Source organism: Gastrolobium bilobum, unplaced genomic scaffold (assembly GCF_033153095.1).
Source record: "Gastrolobium bilobum isolate Gb01-03AN ecotype WA unplaced genomic scaffold, APGP_CSIRO_Gbil_v1 utg2408, whole genome shotgun sequence".
Lineage (NCBI taxonomy): Eukaryota > Viridiplantae > Streptophyta > Magnoliopsida > Fabales > Fabaceae > Gastrolobium > Gastrolobium bilobum.
Window position 1 is genome coordinate 95,193 of NW_026899693.1, and position 18,576 is coordinate 113,768.

The 18,576-nt window shown below is 31.4% G+C and overlaps 2 protein-coding genes across 2 annotated transcripts; both read left to right on the plus strand.

Moving 5' to 3' along the window:
* Positions 1–1,458: 1,458 nt before the first annotated feature.
* Positions 1,459–4,417, plus strand: LOC133292648 (uncharacterized). Its single transcript, XM_061491094.1, has 5 exons — positions 1,459–1,743; positions 1,991–2,129; positions 3,460–3,545; positions 3,658–3,826; positions 3,922–4,417. The coding sequence occupies exons 1-4, from the start codon at positions 1,480–1,482 to the stop codon at positions 3,814–3,816; spliced, it is 648 nt and encodes a 215-aa protein (XP_061347078.1). The 5' UTR covers positions 1,459–1,479; the 3' UTR covers positions 3,817–3,826; positions 3,922–4,417.
* Positions 4,418–9,310: 4,893 nt separating this feature from the next.
* On the plus strand, positions 9,311–12,174 carry LOC133292638 (uncharacterized). The gene is made up of 4 exons (XM_061491075.1): positions 9,311–9,471; positions 10,338–10,478; positions 10,805–11,083; positions 11,364–12,174. Exons 2-4 carry the CDS (start codon positions 10,362–10,364, stop codon positions 11,985–11,987), a joined length of 1,020 nt encoding a protein of 339 aa, XP_061347059.1. The 5' UTR covers positions 9,311–9,471; positions 10,338–10,361; the 3' UTR covers positions 11,988–12,174.
* The last annotated feature ends 6,402 nt before the right edge of the window (positions 12,175–18,576 follow it).

The window sequence follows — 18,576 nt, forward strand, 5'->3', positions numbered from 1 at the left end:
GGGTTGTGCTAATCATTGTTGGCCATAATTAATTTATTCTGTTCATATTTATATAATTTTTTTAGTAATAACTGTAAATTTAAACTTTGTTTTGGACCCATCTCATAGCCTTGGTTCATGGGCTGACATTTAAAAGCTCATTTTCTTGTCTACTCAGCCTTCTAGGACATTTTATCTCATGCACATTCAAGGTGTGCTACCTCACACACAACAGTAGGGTTATTGGACAAAATGTTTATATCTCTCGTTGCGAAATAATTTTTCATCTATATATACTCTTTCATGCATTTAAAGAGCATCTTGCATCTATTACATTTATGGGTCATTACTAAATTATAGAATTATCCTGCTCTTAACACCATATGAGATATATATGGTGACTCCCTGAGGACATTGGTTCATATCACTCTCTCTAAGGGTGTGTTTGGTACAAGAGAAATTTTTTGATGACCGGGAATCATGATTAATGGGAATTCAGTAAAAATTGAGTTTACTTGGAATCTTACGAAAGAGGTGTTTGGTTCGCCAAAATATTACCGAGAATATTGGGTAAAAATTACTGATTCCATATTTGGTTTAGAACGAAATATGACTTGGAATATGAGGTTATTTTACAAAAATAACCCCAAACTATTTTTACTTTTGTAATTGATAGATTGGGTCTAGATTTTTATGTGTATTGAGGTATTTTTGTCTCAAAATTTATTGTTGTGCTTTCCCTTTACTTGGTATTCTGATTGGTATTCCGAATTACCATATTATTTTTGGTAATCTGAATAGTGACTTTTCTTTATAAATCAAATTACCGGTAATCCTTGGATATCCGGGAATCGTAATTTATTCCTTCTATCAAACGTGGTAATTACATTTACTAAAGAAGGATTACCGGTAATCCTCTTCAAAAACTTGAAACAAACACTCCCTAAGAGTACCATTATAATGAGATACTACACCCTACTAAATTATACATACTTGATCACATCACATAAATAGTTCAAACTTATAATTTTTTATAATAAGAAATAGATATGGAGACAGTGAAATTATAAACTTTAAAAAGTACTTACTTCAAACTTCAAAAAAAAAAAATTATTTTTGACTTTGACTAAATGAATAACAAAAGAATGAAAAAAAATATCTGTAAAATTTAGGTTTAGATTTTTTCATGTGAAAAAAAAAAATGATGTGATCAAGTGGAGAATCATAACTATTCAATAATAATAAAGAAATTTAAGAAAAATATATTAAAATAATAATTAACAAATTATAACCATTAATTTACTTTTGTATAATTGTGATTTTTTCACGTGACCATATCATATATTTTTTTATATAAGAGAATTCATTTCCGTAAAATTTAGGGATACATGAACTAATGACTAATTTATTTAATTTTTTAAATTACAAAATAAAAAAGAGTTGAATTATTTGAAGATAGTAACGCGTGAATGGTGTGCGTCAGTTGCAAAGAAACCAAGGATGGCTACTGACAACTCAAACCGGGTCGGGTTGGTGATATCCAGAACGGACTCCATTCGGGTTTTCCTCGCCGGAGCCTCCAACGACCCGAGTCTCTCCGATGAACTCCGGCAAACATCCTCCGATCTGCTCCTCCAATCCGAGGTACCGTACGCGCCACTTCGTGCTGTCTGGATGGCCTCTGATCCATCCACCAGACCCGAATTGACCCGACTCTTCTCGGGTACCCACTTTGTGTTCTCCAGCCCAAAACCCAGAGAGAAGGTAAATAATGATTACCCATTTTTGTTTTTCCAAATTTTCTGGCTCCAAAATGTGTTCTTGTACATGGAAAAGAATTTTCAGTTTTTTTTTTCTATCTCCAATATTTGTTATTGAGATATAGATCGATTCGATTCGATTCGAAAAATATATGATATATTATGTTACTACCTACATGTTGATGAAGTTCTACCTGATATTTTGTTTTGGGCCATGTAAGTAACTATTATGTTGACCCTTTGGTGTGAAGAGTGAAGAATTGAAGGCAAGGCTGAAAAAGTTGGAAGATTTAGCAGAGAGGAAAGCGTATCAAGAGCTTGTGAAGGATATTGCACCGAAGAATGATGTTGAGGAACCATTCTCTTCTTACAAGGATCAATTAGGATTTGGTAAATTCTTGTTCACTTCAATCTACTATGTTGGACTGTAGTTTAGCATATCAATCAAGTTATTATGTAGCTGGTAGGTCCTTCTTTGTTTATTAATTTAGTTATTGGTAAATTGGGAGAGGAGTGCTTTCTTCGGTAGCTTGTCTCTTGATTAATAGAAATATCGAGTAGTTCCTTATTGAAGCTGGTTAAGCTTTGGTTTGGTTTTTTAATTTGTTCATTGAGCATGAACACCCTTTTGCTGGATTAGGTAGCTTGTTTTGCTTTACAATCTCATTTTTGAGTACCTTATTTTGTTGCTGAACCAAGTATGCCATTCGTTGTAATGCAGTTTGGCCGTAAGTTTTGTTTAATTTTCTGTAGTTATTAGTATTACAGAAAAAATGTGATTTGAATGTGGTCAATTGTTGTGTTGTGTTTTATGTATGCTCATGGCTCCAAGTTTATTTCTTCTAGGAAGTTGTCAATTAGACTTAACAATGTGAAAACGTAATATTGTATTGCAATAGAAAAGAAAAAACACATAATTGGAGGTGAAAAGGAGATATTACATTTTATTGACTTTCATCCTTCATGATCATGCATTGGATATATGACACTTCATGCATTGCTGCTGACTCTGACTTTTTCTTATTTGATGCTTGTCATTTTCTTTTATGTAAAGAAATATCCTTCTGGCATTGGTAATAAGATCTTTCTGCCTGTTTTTCTGTTTAGAAACATACTGCCTTCTGTTTGGACTAGGGTATTGGTGGTACTGATGGATTATATTAGTTATCTTTGTCAAACTCACTTGATTACTGTACTTCTTATATACAGGAACAAGCTATGCATATTAATACTGTAGGTTTTGATGGGTGAAAATTATGGAAATATAAGATTTTTGGCAAACGTTTGAATATCGTTTAAATTCACAACTTCAAATATCCTTCATTTACTTCCATTTTGATATTTGTACCTTTCCCAGGATAACTTAATAAGTTTTCACGGACCCTTACAATAACTTACCCATTTTATTTACTTGCTACTGTCAGTGAAGAAGACAGGCAATTTTCTTTGTGCTGGAAATCTTTCCTTGCTGATTGGAAGTGCTGATAGTACTAAAAAGTAGTCCCTTTAATATCCTGGCTCTTACAATGAAATAAGGAAACTGAATTTAGGTGACAGAATTCTGTAAAGTCACCCCCCCCCCCCCCCTCTATTTTGTAATTTGCCAGATTTGATATCTCTGATGTCATATATATGTACTGTTTATGCCTCCATGCCTCTGAAGTAACTCTGTTTGATTTTTTTAAATATATTTTTATTTTTCATTCTTTAACTTCTTCAGGTTTGCACGTTGTGGTTACCATGTTTACTGGATATCTTCTCGGATATGCTGCATTTAGAGCGTTGTTTAATCACAGTCCTGCCATGGTAGAGTCTAAAATTTGTTTTTCATTATTATTCATTTATCCTCAAGTAGTTTAGTTATGAACTCTCATCTCCTCTTCGTATTCTTTCCTTCCTTTCTTATCTATATTTTCAGAATGCTGCTGGAGGAATTCTCGGATTGGTGGGTGCCATGCTTGTTGAGACTTTCCTATTCATTATTAGAAGTTCCGATGCAGATGTCAACAAAACAAGAAGGTCCAATCAAAAGCCAATATCATCCTTTTCCACATCCAGGCTCAAGAAAAACCAGTAGACATGATCAGGTTGGTTGTTTTTCAGTTTTACATTGTGCACCAAAATAAAATTATATAGTTTATCCCATTGAAATTGTAATCCACCTTGTTTTTCTTCTGCGAAGGACATGAATATTGTCTCTGAAAATGGAATCTACCTTGTATTCCAAAGGGGTAGTCTGGCCTATCTGGATCCTCATTAAGGACTGTGGTAGTGTTATGCTTTCACCTCAACCTGACATGACGTGATAACCTTGTCACCCCTCCCTGCACCACTGAAGAAAGAAGTAGCAATTCTTTCTTAACTGACCTGAGTATTTCATGATCTTTGGCCTCTTGAGATATAGCTGTTGAGGACTATGCAGGGATTTTTCTTTTTCCCATTTGTTTTGACTGGATTATAATTAGGAAGGTACATGTAATGCCCCCATAAACTGCGCCTTTTAGTTCTGATAAGCAGTGAATGCATATGTACATGGTGCTTGCTCTGATTCTTATTGTTTTATTTAGTTCAAGAAGTTGAGCAATGGAGCAGCGCACTTCCTACTGTTGGTCTTAGATTTTTTGTAATATATCATGCCCCTTTTGAATGTTTAGCATATGGTTTGAGTAAATTAGCACCCCCTGCACATGCATCTTTCTCTTTGGCTTCCTTCTTCTGCACCACATGGTTCTGCAGTATATCTGCATCATTATTTGCTTCTTTATTTATGGATTCTGTCATCAAGTGAACCTTAACATTCTGATCTACTGATACTCAAATGTTTTCCACGTGCTGACAATTTTTATGTCTTCGTTGTGAATATTTTGGAAAATTAAGAATGAATTTCTCTCTTAAGTGATGGGATACAGCTGTTCTATTGATAGGAACTGAATAGGCTATAGTTTTTATATTGCATGTGTAGAGAGCCTTATTTTTTTATTGGAAAATACTACTTTCATTTTACATGTGATAATTATTTCATGTTAATATAATATCTCACTTCGAAAATCTCACTCACTCTTTTTTTTTTATCATTTAATAGTGGATTTCACATAACTTCTCTCTGTAACAACATGAGAGAACTACTCTCGTGTAAGATGAGAGTAGCATTCTCCTTTTTTTATTATATAACAATGGTAATTACACAATTTTGTGCACGTTTCGTTATAACTCTTTTTTGTTACCGTCAATCCATGTAAGTGAGCCTCGTGGAATTGGATAAATAAAAAAGAATATGCCGAGCCTAATAATTTAGGGGACTTTTTAAACCATCGTTACTAACTCACCTTGAGCACGGTGTCCGAGAAGAAGAGTGAAAAAAAATGGAATGGGATTGCTCGAAAAAATAATAATATTTAATATGTTAAAGTTGTCCTGCATTAAGTTTGGTTTCAATTCGTGGATGAGAACTAAACCATTTAGAAATATCATTAATGAACATCAATTACTGTAAAGAGGAAAGAGGGCACGCCATTCACACAAAATACTTTTTTTTTGCTTAATCTCATGTGATGATTAAGTATACGGATTAAAAGTAGCTTCTAGCTTAAAAATAAGATGATATAAACAGGCACTTATATTATTATGAAGTTAAGATCTAAACTTTTTAAAAAGTATTTACATTTTTTTTTTTTTAAAAGATAAAAATATTCAATTTAACATTTGAAAACCATTTATAATATAAAGCAAATGCATGGCACATATGATAAATTTATCAAAAATACTTTCTTATTAAAGTTGAAGTTCTTAATTGGTAAAATTTAAAGCTGGGTACTAAATTGATTTGAACCCATATTAAGCGGTATGAAAAGTCCAATGTAATAACAGTACGAAGGCTCAAAGACAATAACTTAATCTATAAGGAAACTCGTATATGATGTGTATACGCAATTCTGAGAATACACAACTCAGTTTGTAGTAGTGGAGGACTCAAAAGCCTCCTCAATAGCCAATAGTTAAAAGTCTGACACCATATTTCAACCAAGCCTAGACAATAGCTTATCAAAAAGCATTCTGCAAGCGAGATAAATGGACAATCATCACAATCTACCAATTAGAGACATACCACTATACTAAGGTGGTATAACACGGCACTAAGCAAGTCATGATATTACTCTATAAAAAAAGGCTTAAAACTCAAATATGATCATCTTTTTCCTATTTACTACTTGTCTGTTTGGATCTTCTCTTTTTTAAACATAAGTTAGGCCAAACAAGTTTTGAGAAAAACTCTTATAATGAAAAGCTCTTTTTTCTATAATGAAGAAAAAAACTGAAAATTAAAAGCTCTTAGGAGGAGCTTTTTTTTAAGCTCTTATCTGTTTTTCTTGAATTGTGTGCTTTTTTTTAAATGAAGAGTGATAAAGATAGAGAGAGATAATTTTCTTGAAATATGTGCTTTTAAATAAATTTTAAGCTAAAATTTTCATGTAATTTCCAAACAGCTTTTAGCTTCTTCTTTTTTTAGCTCTTTTTTTTAGCTTTAGCTTATAAGTAGCTTCTAGCTTAAAAATAAAAAGATCCAAACAGACTCTTAAGCTCACAACTCAAATACTAACTTGAGTATCAAAGTGTTTTATAAATATCCACCCATATTTGTTCCTGATATAACACACTTCAACGATATCAAAATCAATATTTCATTGATACCACCCCTCATATCAAAAACCTCGTTACAACCTCCAAAGCACGGACACGTTACTTTTTGAATATTTTGCGTGTCGGACACGTGTCCGACACGGACACGCTCGGACATGCGTCCGACACGCGGTCAACATTTGGAGACACGTGGTCAACTCTCCGACACATTCTGACACGTTTTTTTCGACATGCAGTTAACTTTCTCCGATAAGCGGTCAACTCTGGGACACGCTCGGACACGTTTTTTTTTTTTTTAAATCTTAATTTTTTTTTTGTTAACTAAATATAAAAGAAATAATTTGTAAATTCATTTTTTTTTTCTTATGAAATTTGACATGAAAAATTAACAAAGTACGAAAAACTATTTTATGTTATGAAATTTAAATATTTGATTGGTTATATGACTTATTATGGACTCTTATATGTATTAAATATAATTATATTATATATATATATTAAAAATTTTATTTAATATCAAAACGTGTCCCAACGTGTCGAAATATGACATTCTTTAGAATTAACATGTCGGCATGTCGTGTCGTATCCCGTGTCCGTGTCCGTGCATCATAGGTTACAACAACCCTTCTAGCTATTCACTTGGACCAAACTCTATCGTGTGTGATCATGTCTAACTCCTCTTGGGCCAATATTTTTGTTTCAAATTAAGACGTCCATCACCTCACGAATAAAATGTGTAACAAAAAATGTTGTAACCTTGGAAAAACTATCGGAGAGTGTATCAACGGTTATTTACTCTATTGGCATTGGGCTGTCGAAATTCATTTTCAATTTTTTTTTTTTGATATATCAAATCTAATTACCTCTTCGAGGCAAGTGGGTCCTCCTATCTCACAAGCTTCAATTCTTTGAACTGGCTATGATACTAATATCGAATTGGGACTTAGTCACATTTAAAACTTCTCACTCCTCCCCAAAAATGTATTTGGTGAAAATTAAAATCAGGTTCTCTTCCCACTCTACTCAACTTAGCTTATATTGCCAACTGAGTTACACCTATTGGGTATTCAATTTTAACTGCATTAAAATATAATTATATCATCACTGTTATTTTTTTTATTAAAATTTAAATATTATTAATATTTATCATTTTAAAAAAAATTAATAAATATTTTAAAATAGAGTAAGTATCATAATTAAGTCATTTTAATAATATGATAAGAGCATGTTTAAGGCAAAAATTTTTAAGTTAAAAGTTATTTATAAATTAAAGTTAAAAAAAACTTTAAAAATCAAGCTAAAAATTATTTGGTAATTATATAAATTTTGACTTAAAATTTATTTTAAAACTCAAGTTAAAAATATATTTTTTGGTAAAATAGCTTTCATAAGATCTGTTTTAGTTGAAAATACCATAAAAGGAATTAGAAATTTATTATTTTGATAAATACAAATATGATAAGAAATAAAATATAAAAATTTTAAGATGAAGATTTTAAAGGAAAAAAATAGATCCAAGAATGAATAAAGCATTTTTATTAGAAGAGAACTTCATCTAAAAAGATTTGCATTCAAAGAATAAAAAAATTTATTATCAACTAATTATGTTGAAAAAAAGGGGAAAATTGAAAAAGAAAATTTTGAATATCAAACAAATATATCAAGATATTGTAACTCAATAGGTTGATGAAATATAATATTTTTTCATAAGGGTAGATGATAAAAATTATACAAAAAAATTTAAAATAAGGATATAACTAAAAAAATAAGTAATATGACTCCAAAAAAAAGTAGCTTATATCTTAGAAATAACTCCTCTAGAGAGCTTCTATTTTTTTTATTCATGATAGAAAAATATATTTACTAAACTTATCTTTCTTTTTTTTTTTTTTTAAAAAGACAAGCTAAAAAAAAAACCATTAAACAGGTATAAATGTGTATCCAAATTAGTTACAGGATATCAAAGGATTGATTTATGGAAAAGAATTCATATAATATGTTAACAAATACAACATAATATTTTTACAGATTAAATATGTCAATAATTCATTATCAAATTAAAAAAAAAATTAGAAATTTACTAATTTCATTGTAAACAAATTGTTTTTTCAGAAAGCAAAGGGAATTGATTAAGATATTTACAAGCTTACCAAAAAAATAAAAATAAAAAATAAAAAATGGGAAAAAGCTGTATTGTTTTAAACGACATATCTTATATCTTTTCACTTTCACAAAAAATGATACCTACATTTCAAAAAAAATTCACTCTCTTTTATAATTTATTTTTTTCTCTCATCTAACATGACATAACTTTGTATCATTTAAAATAATATATATTTTTTCAAATAAAAAAAATGTAGAAGCTCCGTTTAATATATCACTGACACATTACCGGCAATGCGTTAAAGATGAAAATAAAATTCGTAAGAGGTGTGAAGGGAATCTGTTCAGAGTTTGATGAAATCAAAGAAGCTTTACAGCTGCCAAACTACCAACTAAACTAATTGACCAAACCAAACCATAAAAACCAAAATTCATACTAGGCATGAAAAACTCTATAATTTGATACCAAAATTCCAGAAATCAAATATCAAATCATAAAACCTCATCGCTCATAAATAAATATAAATATAAGGAGAAAATGTGTATTATTTTGAAGGACATAAAGTTATATCATTTTAAATAAAAGAAAGAGATAATTCATGAGAGAGAAAATGGGTAAAAAAAGTTTTAAAGATATAAATCATACCTCTTCGTGAGAATGAAAAGATATAAAGTGTGTTATTTAAAATGACACACTTTTTTCCTAAATATAATATTCAACTTTGGTTGTGCCTGCTTGGCTTGTGCATGCCACGGCCATCATAATTGACTTTCTCTTCTAAATTTTTTTCAATATAATAAAATTCATAATTAATATTTTGGAAGAAGAGAGAGAAAGAGAAACACGTTCTTCTTCTTTCTTTTGTGCAGCTGTTGGCGTCTCTTTCACCTACCACGTTCTCATTCCTTGCTTCCTTAACCCTTTTCTCTCTCCTCTCTTTCTCTCTCTAGATTCCCTCGCTTGGCGTGTGCCTCTTGCAATCTCCGAAAGGTATCCATATGCAGTTTTTTGATTGTTCCCTTAATGCTTGAGTCTTTTTTGTTTTTGTTTTTATTTTTCTCCTTTTTTATTCTGCTGCTGGTGCTGATTGATTCTCTGTTTCTGTGGTGAGGCAATTTGGATCGAGTTTTTCATCTGTTAATTTGGGTGATTCGCCATTTTTTTTTTCTCTTATGAATTTTTTTGTTGGGGGTGGGGGTTTATTCTTTTTGAGGTCTATTGTTGAAAAGTTTCAATTTTTCCACCTGTTTCGAATTTAATGGGCAAATTTTTGAAATGGGTTGGAATTATTATACTTATTTTTCATTTGTTTGTGTAAATTTTTAAATTGGTTGTGGTGTTGGGGTTGAATCCGGAAAATGAATTGGAATTTGCCCTTGAGTTGACTTCTAGGGATGCAAAAGATAAGAGATGATAGAACCTCGAATGTTGTGAACTAATGCAAGTTGAAAAGTGGGAATTCTCAACTTGCTTAAATCTGTAATCACCAATGAGTCCAAGGATCAAGTTTTGACAAGTTTAGAGTAATTTTCTCTTTACCTGGACTTGAAGAAACAGAAAAATAATATAGATTGAAAATATTAAATGTTGTTCCGTTATATCATATGGGTTCAGTTTTAGGTTTTGAATCCTGATGTGGACTTCACGGGTTTGTATGCGTATCTTTGGCTTTCACTGCTAGAAGAATGTCAGTAATGTAGTCTGATTTTAAATGCTTTAGACCTTAATAGTCTTATTTCATTTAATTTTGTTTGTAAGAATTCTGAGAACTGAATTCACTGACTCCTCCACAGTTTATGTCTCTTACCCATAATTACATGAAGTATTTCTTATAGATGCTTTCCCTCCTTTTGCAGATCTTTTTGATTTGAAGCTGAAGAATGGACTTCTTTACTAGAGACATAAATGAGGACTCTATGCTTAGGTGTCCATTCTTGAGGAACATAAATGAGCCTACTAACTTTTCATTCTCTTCCCCCTTGGCTTTCCCAATGCCTGTAAGTTTTCTTTCTTAGTTGAAATAATCCTCATTTTATCTTTTACTTTAGCCCGCATATATGGGTTTTTCTGTCATATCTTTTCTCTTACTTCTTAGATCTATCTACCCAGTCAGGCCAAAAAGATGTGTATTGTAAACTAGAGCTTCTGTTCATGAAATGAATTATGTGTTTTTCTGAGCTTGGTGTGTCTTTTCGTCATAATATCATATGAAATCATCTTCAATATTTGGTGCAGGAACTTAATGCTGCAAGCTCACTATTTACCTGATCTATTATTAATCGTAACATAAATTGGCACACTTATAAAATATCTGTCTTCACAGGTGCGCGGAGCCAAAGGTCCAATTTTTGAAGATGGTCCCAATTTTGATTTGGCATTTAGGCTTTTCCATGGGAGTGATGGTGTAGTCCCCTTATCTGGGAGATCTTTTCGGCATTCAGAGAAAGTACAGCCTGAACCTCCCAAGTCCCAATTCAATCCTTTAGCTGCAAAGGCAGCAACTATTAGTCTATCATCATTTGGATTTGGCGGATTCAGTTTTGATGCATTTTCTGAGAAGTGGAACAAGTCCAAATCATCAAAAAAAGAACCTTCTTCACAGGTATACAGTAAATTCAATCTGCTACTCATGCCACTGCCAAGTCATTTTCCATAAGAAGATTCTCTAGTGAAGGTTTTGAAGTTATAAATAACATGTTTGGGCCTACTAGATTTTTCATCTTCCTTTTTATTGTAAGGCGGGTGGAATTAAGAAATCATGTAGTTGAAGAGAATCTCTGAGATATTTGTTTTTAAACATTTTAAAATAGTATAACTTTCAATCATGATGTGGATTACTTTTTCAGTGTCCCTGATGTGTATTTAATTTAACTGATATTCAGGATAGTTCATCAAAGCATGAGGCAGCAGGCAATGAGTGGCTGCAAAATGGGAACTGCCCAATTGCAAAGTCATACCGCGCCGTTAGCAATGTCCTTCCACTTGTTGCAAAGGCTATTCAGCCTCCTCCAGGCATGAAATTCAAGTGTCCACCAGCAATAGTTGCAGCCCGGGCAGCTCTAGCACAAACTGCATTCGCAAAGAACCTCCGCCCTCAGTCCTTACCTACAAAAGTTCTTGTGATTGGGATGTTGGGTATGGCAGCTAATGTTCCCTTGGGTATATGGAGAGAACATACTAAGAAATTTTCACCATCATGGTTTGCTGCTGTCCATGCAGCTGTTCCATTCATAGCAATGCTAAGGAAGACTGTCTTAATGCCTAAATCAGCTATGGCATTTACTATTGCAGCATCAGTGTTGGGCCAAGTAATTGGCTCAAGAGCTGAGAGGTACAGGCTGAAGGCAGTTACTGCAAGAAAGCTGTCTATAACTGAGACAACTGAGGTTGGTGCTGTCCAGTTACCAATGGTTAAAACAAAAGACAGGCACTGCAGTGATACTTCGGACTGGAATGCAGCTTCTCTTCAGCTTGCTATACCTTCATCAACTGATGTATTCTGTTGATGATTAATTTGTTATGTGTGTTTTGCACTGTAATTCTCTCTGTTCTCTAAGTGTGCAATTTGTTGCTCCTTTTATTGGTGCTCCCTTTTCACTCTGAATCTGAATGCCTCAGTTGGCAAAAATAAAAGTATTAATGTTTTATCATTTAGATTTTCCTCTTTACTTTTTATGTATGCAATATTTCAAGTATGCTAAAACCTTTAAATAAATTAATAAAAAGCCGATACAAAACTAGTATTGTGCTACCTTTATTTGCATGTTTCACTGATTCATTCTCCTCAATGCTCATCCAATTATGCTCTAGCAAAAGGGAAAGAATGCGAATATGGAAGTTTTATAATGCTGTTTCTCTTCTTGTTCCTCTCATATATCTTTTGTGAGATTAATTTCCGAAAATATTTTCAGTAGATTTGGTAATGGAAAAAAAGTAATTTATCTAAAACAATATTTATTCTATCATTCTTTTATGACTAGGGGCACGAGTCTTACTTTTATTTTTTCTGAAAAATGTGTTTTTTTTTTCCCGTCAAAATCATTTGATTACTTAATGGTTTACAGTTAATCATTGGTTGAGTGAACCGGTGAGGGTAGCATTATTATATCTTACTTGGGTGACTAAATTTTGGTGGCATGTGAGAAGGTTAAAAGAAAAGTGATGCCTCGAGCACGCGGCATCTGAATTAATGTATGGAGTTGACTATTCTAAGATTGGTGAATGGCTTATTCAACTAACACATTTCTTGAAAAGTCTCGGTTAGGTGGATTAAATGGGGAAAAAAAAAAAAAATATTACTATTTTAATAAAGAGTAAATATTCTTTTTGGTCCTCATCAAATTTTAAGATGCCCGTTTTAGTCTCTAGCAAATAAAAAAGCCCATCGTGGTCTCTAAGAAATTCAAAATGGACTCATTTTAGTCCTTGTAGGGACTAATATGGGTCTTTTTTGAATTTGTGAGGGACCACGATTTCAACTAAATAGGTCCATTTTGAATTTCTTAGGAACCACGATGAGCCTTTTTATTTGTTAGGAACTAAAGCGGGCATCGAGAAATTTGCTGAGGACTAAAAATGGTATTTACTCTTTAATAAATAATTACGAATACATAGCTGTTTTGAAACTATCTACGGATTTATTGCACTCATTTCCGCCCAAATTAGGAGTGACTATTCACGCCCAAATTAGGCGTGACTCCCAAGGCATTCACGTCTAATTTAGGCGTGAATCATCTGGTGTTGACACGTGGCAAAAAGTCTACTTACGAACCATAAAACTTTGGAAAGCCATAACTTTTGACTCGGGTATCCGAATGAGGTAATTTTTTTTTTTGATTCCACATAACTTTTCGAGTTTTACGCAATGACATCTCATTTAATATATTTTACCTCTCACAAACATAGTTCAAATTTGAAATAATGGTACTATAACATTACATTCAAAATTCAAAATTCAAAATTCAAAATTCAAATAACCTCCAATAAGTTGATTGCATTTTGTATTTAACAGGAGTTGATTGTGTTTTGTATTTAATAGGAGCTGATTGTGTTGTAATTTTATGAGTTGGTCATAAATTGTCGCCAATTCAAATAAATTTACTGGAGGTTATTTGAATTTTGAATTTAAGGTTAGGGTTTGTTTTTTCTAAAGTTACTTTAGATAACTTTATCTAATGTTCATCGAAACGACGTCGTTTTGGGACAGAAATCATGGTGTTTTTGTAATTTTAATTTATTTCAGGATTATAATAGTCTTTATCATTCTAATTTTTTAATTTTTCAACTCTAAAACAACTTCATTTCGATAAACTTTAGACAAAGTTGTCTAGAGTAACATTAGATTCTTTTTTTCCTTAATGTTATAGAAGTTGATTGCGTTTTGTATTTAATAGGAGCTGATTGCGTTTTGTATTTAATAAGAGTTGTATTGGAGGTTATTTGAATTTTGAATTTTGGGTTTAGGGTTTAGGTTACTTAATGTCATATTAATTTAAAAATAATCACAAAACAAATCTTTGTTTATTTTTTGTATTAAAAATTTTGATTTTTTTAATTTAAATCACAAATTAAGTCTTTATTTACTATTTTATATTAAATCACAAACTCAGAACTCTGAGGCTTTTGGGTTTAAACGCTCTTATGATACCATTATTGTAAATTTGAATTATTTTTGTGAGAGATAAAATATATCAAATGAGATGTCATTGCGTAGATCTTGAAAAGTTATGTGAAATCAAAAAGAAATTACCTGATTTGGATACCCGAGTCAAAAGTTATGGCTTCTCAAAGTTTAACTGTTCGTAAGTTGACTTCTTTGTGCCACGTGTCAACACCAGATGAGTCACGCCTAATTTGGACGTGAATAAGTACAATAAATTTGTAATTAGATTCAAAACGACAATATATTCGTAATTATTTATTAAAATAGTAATATTTTAATTTATTTATTTTTGCCTCAAATGAAGGGCTTCAATTAACTCTCCTTATTTATGATCTCCAGGGGATTATCCGTCCACTAAAGCTGGTAACAAATGAAACTTTTACACTTTTTTTTTCTGATTCCTGAATCATTTTACAAATTTTTATTCTTATCATTTTGTATTTTTCTTATTCTTATTCATCTCAGTATCAATAAGGGATTTGGAGCGGGTAGCTTGAGAGGAGATTAACAATTACATTGAGTAAAAGACAATTCTCTCGCACTGTAACTGATAATTTAGCATCACATCAATCATGTGTTATCCTTTTTTAATTTTTTTTTATTCTCTTTACTTTAAAATAAATATCCCTGTAAAATTTTAATTCATTTCAAATTGTGTCCTTATAATTATCCTTTTTTAATTTATCATGTACTATTACCCCACTAAAGGGCTGGTTCTCCACTAAGTAGAATGAGATAGCATTAATGATGTGAAAGGAAAAATTATTTAAATACAAATTATATATTCCTTAAATTTTTGGTCTTTCAGCATATTCGCACACTTGATAGATCTTGTGTACAATAGGATGCCCGAGGTGAGGACTTCTTCCAATGAATATCGGGTTTGAACTCAAGTCAAGACCACAATCTTCAAGGGAGTGTTTGGTTCAGGTTAAATTTTTTTTACTAAGGAAATGTAATTGCTAGGGATCTGCAGGGAAAGTGAGTTAGATAGAAAAATTTTAAAAAAGTTATTTGGTTGGACAAAATTTTACCATAAAAATTGAATGAACATCCTGAAAGTGTGTTTAGTTGAAAATAAAATATTGATGAGAAAAGTTATTGAAATTACGGAATTATGCTTTTAAAAATAACCCTCTGTTAAAACCAATTGTCCCAACAGCAATAAAAATTATCTTCGTCTTTGTCTTCCTTTTTCGTCTTAGTCTGTCTTCTTTTTTGGTTATGTAAATGTACCTTCGAACAATGAAGAGCAACTACCAAGAGCTGTGCCCAATCAACCAGTGTCAGTATACTTAGCACTTATTTAACCGTATGACGACCACTTCCATATTACTTCATAACGACACTCTTAAGGTGGACATCATTTCCCTCAAAAACAACAATAGCATCAAAACCCAGATAGGAATCATTCCCTTTTCCACTTTTCCACTCTGAAAAACTGAACCTTTGTTTGGAAAAACACACTCACAAAGCATAAACTAGAGAAAAAACACAACTGGGTATTCAAAAAATGGGGTTCAAAACACAGAGAAAAGGTGATAAAGAAGAAGAAGACGAACATAAGAGGATCTGATGAGAAAAAGTGAAACCCAGAAAGATGGAGATCGAGAGAACCCAGTTGATGATTGAAAATGATTCATGAACATGGTGAAAATGATGAAACTGATTCATACCAAGGAGGCATATTTAAAGGAAGTTGCCCAACTAAGCTCGACGGTGAAACTGATATCCATGCGGTTACTATTTTTGGCTATGGGCAGAGCAAATAACATGATAAACTTGATACCAAGCTTGATGGTGAAACTGATACCAAGGGGTAATGTGGTCACCGTTTTGTAGCTTGATAAACTTATCCGGATTTCAACACAAATACCACATTTCAAAGTGCTTTCTGGAACAGTATTTTTCAGACAAATAACATGCAATATTGGATAGATATGCAATTGGCATTGATGGGTAAATTTTATCAAATCTGTGAACCAAACGTGGACAATTCACAAAGCCAGAATCACTTTGATGGGAAACTCAGCAAAACACCTGAACCAAACACCCCCTAAGGAATACGAGTTTCTTTCACTCAGACCAACACATGTTGGTTTTTCTTAAATTAATTATATTTAATTACTTAATGATAACTATTTTAAAATGAAAGGAAATTGTAAAGAATCAATTCGACCCAAAAACTTAAGCTTTTGGGTGAGACTATGTTAATGATTTTATATATCTCAACAGAAATGTTATTTTTAAGTCAACAATAATTAACATTATAAATAAAACATCTAAACACATGTTTGATGAACTTATGAAAAAAAGTGTTTTTTATGTCATTTTTATTTTAGAATTATTTTTTAGAAAATTAAAGCTATTTAGATTTTAAAAAAAATATTTGGCTTTTGATTGGGGAAAAGTCCAAGTAGGTAGAGGAAAATTAATATATTAGATCGGTTTGAATTGGATCGATTTTCATCAATCCATCGAAAACCGATCCAATCCAATTAAAATTTGCGATTTTTTTTTTCAGTTTTCGGTTTATTCGGTTATCGGTTTTTCGGTTCGGTCACCGCGGTTTGGATCGGTTGTTAACACCCCTATTTTTACGTACGTATATATATGAAATAAAATTATTTTCTACAATATCAGAAATATTAATTTTTATTATTATTTTATTAAAAATATATTTATATTATATTTTAGGGAAAGTTTATACTTAGGCAAAAGTTTTCTGTAGTTGTGGTAGAAATATTTTGTCTATCACATATATAAAACTATCAGGATATGATGTTGGATCCTAATAATTTTTTAAGAAAATAAAATCAGTAGATCTCTTTTTTTGTTAATAACGCACACATTACTTTTCCATCACTGCTGCAGAAAAGTAATACTTATTCTTATCATCATTTTTTTTATCACTTGTCATTTCTAATTTTGTTATCATTGAATCAAAAATAAATCAATAGTTATAAAATAATATCAAGGGAAAGTTATTAATTTAATTTTAGGAGAATAGATCTGTCATGTAACATGATTAGAAAACAATTTCCTGCACAAACAAATTTTGGTGGGGCCTACCGTAAAAAAAAATTAAAAAACAAAAGAAATGTTAACACAATATTCGATGGGTAAGTAGGAATTTTTCTCTATCATGTTACATGATAGATGTATTTCCCTTAATTTTAAGGCAACGATTGGTTATGAAAGTAGTTAAAAAACGATGGTAACTACAATGGAGCATTTGGTATAGGAGAAATTTTTTTTATCAGGGAAATAATTATTATCGAAATGTAGTTGGAAATATATTTTACTAAAATGTTACTAAAAAACTGTTTGGTAGACCCATATTTTCTCGAAAAAATTAGGTTTATTTTATTGAATTTGTGAATCTGTGTTTGGTTGGTTATGAAATATCAGTGAGAATGTGAGGTTATTTTACCAAAATAACCCCACCTTTATCTACAGATCGTATAAATTGAAGGTCAATTTAGTCCACATTTTCTTGCTTTAATTTTTGCTTCCCCGAACAGCCAACAATTCCACCTATTTTATGGATCTCTCATTTGTCAGATTGTATGAAATTTATCACACAAAAGCATTTTTCCGGAAACATATTTGGCCTGGGAAGTTTTGAGAATTGAGCTACCAAACGTTGAATGCTTTATTCCTCTACCATGTTTTCCCGTGATTTCATAAAAAATTCGCGTATCAAACGCGCTCTAAAATATCCATATATATTTTAATATTTCTGATAAGGATAATTATTTTCAACGGAGATAACTTTTATGCGTGGTATATAAAATTAAGAAAAAAATGTTTCTGCAGTTAATGCAGAGAAGTTATCTGCATTTATTTCCAAAACGACGTCGTTTTGGTATTGAAATCTTAAAAAATTATAAATATAAAGGCTATTATAACCCTAAAATAAATTAAAATTACAAAAACACCATGATTTCCGTCCCAAAATGACGTCGTATTGACTTACTTATCTGCAGTAACTGCAGAAAAAACGAACCCTAAAATTAATCCCTAGTTTATCATTTAAAATAAGGGTTTGGTGTTTGTCATTTTAAATGACATAAGTCATGTCATTTTAGGAGAGAGATAGACACAGAAAATCATGGGAGAGAGAAAGTGGGTGATTTTTTTAATTTAAAATTCAAAATTTCTGTGTCTGTATCTCTCTTAAAATGACATAACTTTCTGTCATTTAAAATGACAAACACTTTTTCCTTGAAATAAAGAGAATAACATGTGTTATTTTAAAAAAGATATAAGCTTATATCATATTAGATTCTAACTGTTAATTTTTATTCATCAACGATTATATTTTATTTGATCAAAATTATTAATTAATTAATAATAAATTTGGCCCATTAAGTTTGACTTAATAGATTATAACGTTGATGAACGAAGATCAACGATTAGAATATAAAATA

Coding starts and splice junctions, on each gene's coding strand:
- LOC133292648 (XM_061491094.1), top strand. CDS start 1,480: ATGGCTACTGACAACTCAAACCGGGTCGGGTTGGTGATATCCAGAACG. Junction 1,744..1,990: donor GCCCAAAACCCAGAGAGAAG/GTAAATAATGAT, acceptor TTTGGTGTGAAG/AGTGAAGAATTGAAGGCAAG. Junction 2,130..3,459: donor CAAGGATCAATTAGGATTTG/GTAAATTCTTGT, acceptor TAACTTCTTCAG/GTTTGCACGTTGTGGTTACC.
- LOC133292638 (XM_061491075.1), top strand. CDS start 10,362: ATGGACTTCTTTACTAGAGACATAAATGAGGACTCTATGCTTAGGTGT. Junction 10,479..10,804: donor CCTTGGCTTTCCCAATGCCT/GTAAGTTTTCTT, acceptor CTGTCTTCACAG/GTGCGCGGAGCCAAAGGTCC. Junction 11,084..11,363: donor AAAAAGAACCTTCTTCACAG/GTATACAGTAAA, acceptor ACTGATATTCAG/GATAGTTCATCAAAGCATGA.